Raw genomic sequence first — 2,715 nt, 5'->3', positions numbered from 1 at the left:
CTAACCTTGCACCTAAGGTCCTGTTTATCGCGTTCGCATACGTACGTACAAAGCGCCTTAGCTTTAGCGCCTCCCGATTGATTGGCTTTGAGGTGCTGCTGGAGCGCATTCCAACGCGATGCCCGCGTTTGCTGTGCATCGTGCGAGTGCACATTACATTCGACCATCCTCGATTGGCCTTTACCCACTGCTACCGATGCTGCCTGGGTTTACCAACGACCAGCAGCACCGATGCGGAGGTCGCGGCCGTGTGTTGCAAGATGTTGCACTGCAAAACCCCGGCTACCCGGTCAGCTGTGGGGACCACCGGTTTTGCACGAAAAAAATATAACTGGTGCATCGCAATGCACACAAACATCCCCGTTGCATCCCCGCTGCCTGATCTTCGCCATCAGCATGGGCGCACGGTGCAGGCATGATTTATTTGCTACATGCCACATTAAAGCAAACGCCACAACGGCCATCGAGTCCCTTCGATTAACTGTCAGCAAAGATCATGCTCTTGCGGTGGCCAATTTCCCTTTCGTTGATGCGATGCGATGGCTTGCACGTTACGTTTTCTGCAAACCGTACCCGGGTGGAGGAGTGGACCACGCTTGACATGACGCTCTGTGTGTGTGTGTGTGTGGGTACGTTCCATGAGAACAGGCCCGCTAACTTGGTGCTGTACGGCCGTGGACAACAACATAAAAAAATCAAGCGTAACATTCCACATTTGGACATTCCGCAATGTGCGAACGGGCAGGCAGCTTGCACGGCCAGTGCGATGTCGCTTGCTGGCTGATCATCTGTTCCTCGCCGTGCGCCTCGGCCAAGCATGTTTGGGCTTCCCTTAACGAGACGGGCCGGTTGGCGAGCACGATGACACCGTTCAGGTTCGATCTATAAAAGCCCACGGTGCTGGAAGTGTTCGATTGAGTCAGTCCGTGTCGTTCTAGCTACTCACTAGCAAACATCGAAGTGAACTTCCTCAGAACCTTAGCTCTAGCTCCATACTTCCTCTAGCTACCATGAAGTCTTTGGTAAGTCTATTCATCATTGTTACAACAAGCATTAGTTGCACGGACGCATTTAAAAAAAAAAACCTTGTTTAATACGTTGTAGATTTTCCTTGGACTTATTGCCATCGTGCGGGCAGCTCCGGGATACCCCGGTGGATACTACGGTGACCACGGTCTTTCGTATGTAGCTGCTCCCGCACCAATCGTCAAGTACGCAGCTCCGGCCGTATCTGTCGTACATGCCGCTCCCGCCCCAGTGCTCAAGTACGCCGTGGCACCGGCACCGATCGTGAAGGCGGTAGCACCGGCAGCCACCAGCTATGCCACCATTCACCAGGTTCACGCCCCGGTTGTGCATGCCGCGCCGGTGGTGAAGTACGCCGCACCGGCCCCGGTGGTATCATACGTCCATTCGGCACCGGTGGTTGCACACGCTCCGGCTCCACTGCTCAAGTACGCACCAGCTTACCATGGATGGTAAATGTTTGCATGTCCAGGACCAAAGATACGTCCAGCGGAACATCTGCGCCGGACGCCGCACAGGACGGCCTCCAGAACCGAGGCGCTTTCTCTCGAACCTCTTTCCCACTTCACGTTACCGCTCGAAATCTAGCATTTAAAGGCCACCGTGTACTTATGTTGTGTGTTTTTCTAAATAAACAACCAAAGCATGTACTACTCACCTTTATTTTGTAACGCAAAAAGGGCGAAAGCCAAACAGCGACTGATAATTTGTTTTGAAACCACTTAGTAAACATCCTTAGGGATCGTTGCTCAAAATGAGGCGGTTTCTTTTACTTTGTTTCGGTAAAAAAAAAACAAATCTCCTTCGCTTTATTGGACAGCACCCAGAAGAACGCTAACGAATTAAGCGTAATGAAGAACGTAACGATGCGATGTTGACTAAATGCTTGCTTCGAAACGTTACCGCTGTCGTTTACAATCAATGTTCATAAAAATTTCCGTCCCGCCTCTGTGAAAATGTGGGAAACTCCGAAAAACATTCCATCGCGGTTCGTTTTCAAGCGTTTCCCCTATTCCCGTTCGATGTTTCCCTCCGGTTTGCTCCGGTTTAATCTAACTTTATGATACGCATTGTCGATCGTTAGCGCGATGAAATGTTTTCCTGCCGAAAGTCATACCCATTCCAGCTAGCACACCCTCCTCGCGTACCGTGGTGGTGCAGCATTTAATTATCAAACGCATTCTCTTACGCTTACGAGTCCATTTATGGAGTGTTTTTGTAGCGCAGAGTGAAGTTCACTGTTAGGACAATTGAAAATATCGCTCGGACTGGACAGGCAACACTGTAGCCATATCCTCTTAAGCCAAGTGGAACGTGAAAGGAAGTGAAAGCAAGCTCATCAAACTGTGAAACTCAGTGATCGTATTACATTGCTTACGAAAATGAAGATTTTACATCGGTGCCGCATCGGTTCCTCTCAATTGTCCCATGCGCTTCCGTGCTGCTGCCGCAGGAGCAAATGGTACCAGGTGATTGCTTTCTTATTTCTCACAGCATGCGAAACCACTCTGCTTAGATTTGTTTCTTCGCTTGCAAAGCGAGATGAAAGTTGATCAACCATAGCAACAGCTCCACTGCCGAAGGGACAACCCCTGCTGACGGCCCGTTTTGGATTTAATCAATGAAATGACAAAATTTGCTAGCTAAGGCAGAAAACAGATTTTCATGGGTTTTGATTGAGGCTTAGTG

General features: G+C 49.9%; 1 protein-coding gene across 1 annotated transcript; it reads left to right on the top strand.

Moving 5' to 3' along the window:
• Window positions 1-1,010: 1,010 nt before the first annotated feature.
• Window positions 1,011-1,482, top strand: LOC128708175 (cuticle protein 16.5-like). Its single transcript, XM_053803136.1, has 2 exons — window positions 1,011-1,022; window positions 1,105-1,482. Exons 1-2 carry the CDS (start codon window positions 1,011-1,013, stop codon window positions 1,480-1,482), a joined length of 390 nt encoding a protein of 129 aa, XP_053659111.1.
• Window positions 1,483-2,715: the final 1,233 nt, after the last annotated feature.

This window comes from Anopheles marshallii, chromosome 2, assembly GCF_943734725.1.
Source record: "Anopheles marshallii chromosome 2, idAnoMarsDA_429_01, whole genome shotgun sequence".
Classification (NCBI taxonomy): domain Eukaryota; kingdom Metazoa; phylum Arthropoda; class Insecta; order Diptera; family Culicidae; genus Anopheles; species Anopheles marshallii.
The sequence above is the reverse complement of the archived record's forward strand: the minus strand, read 5'-3'. Positions and strand labels throughout refer to the sequence as shown.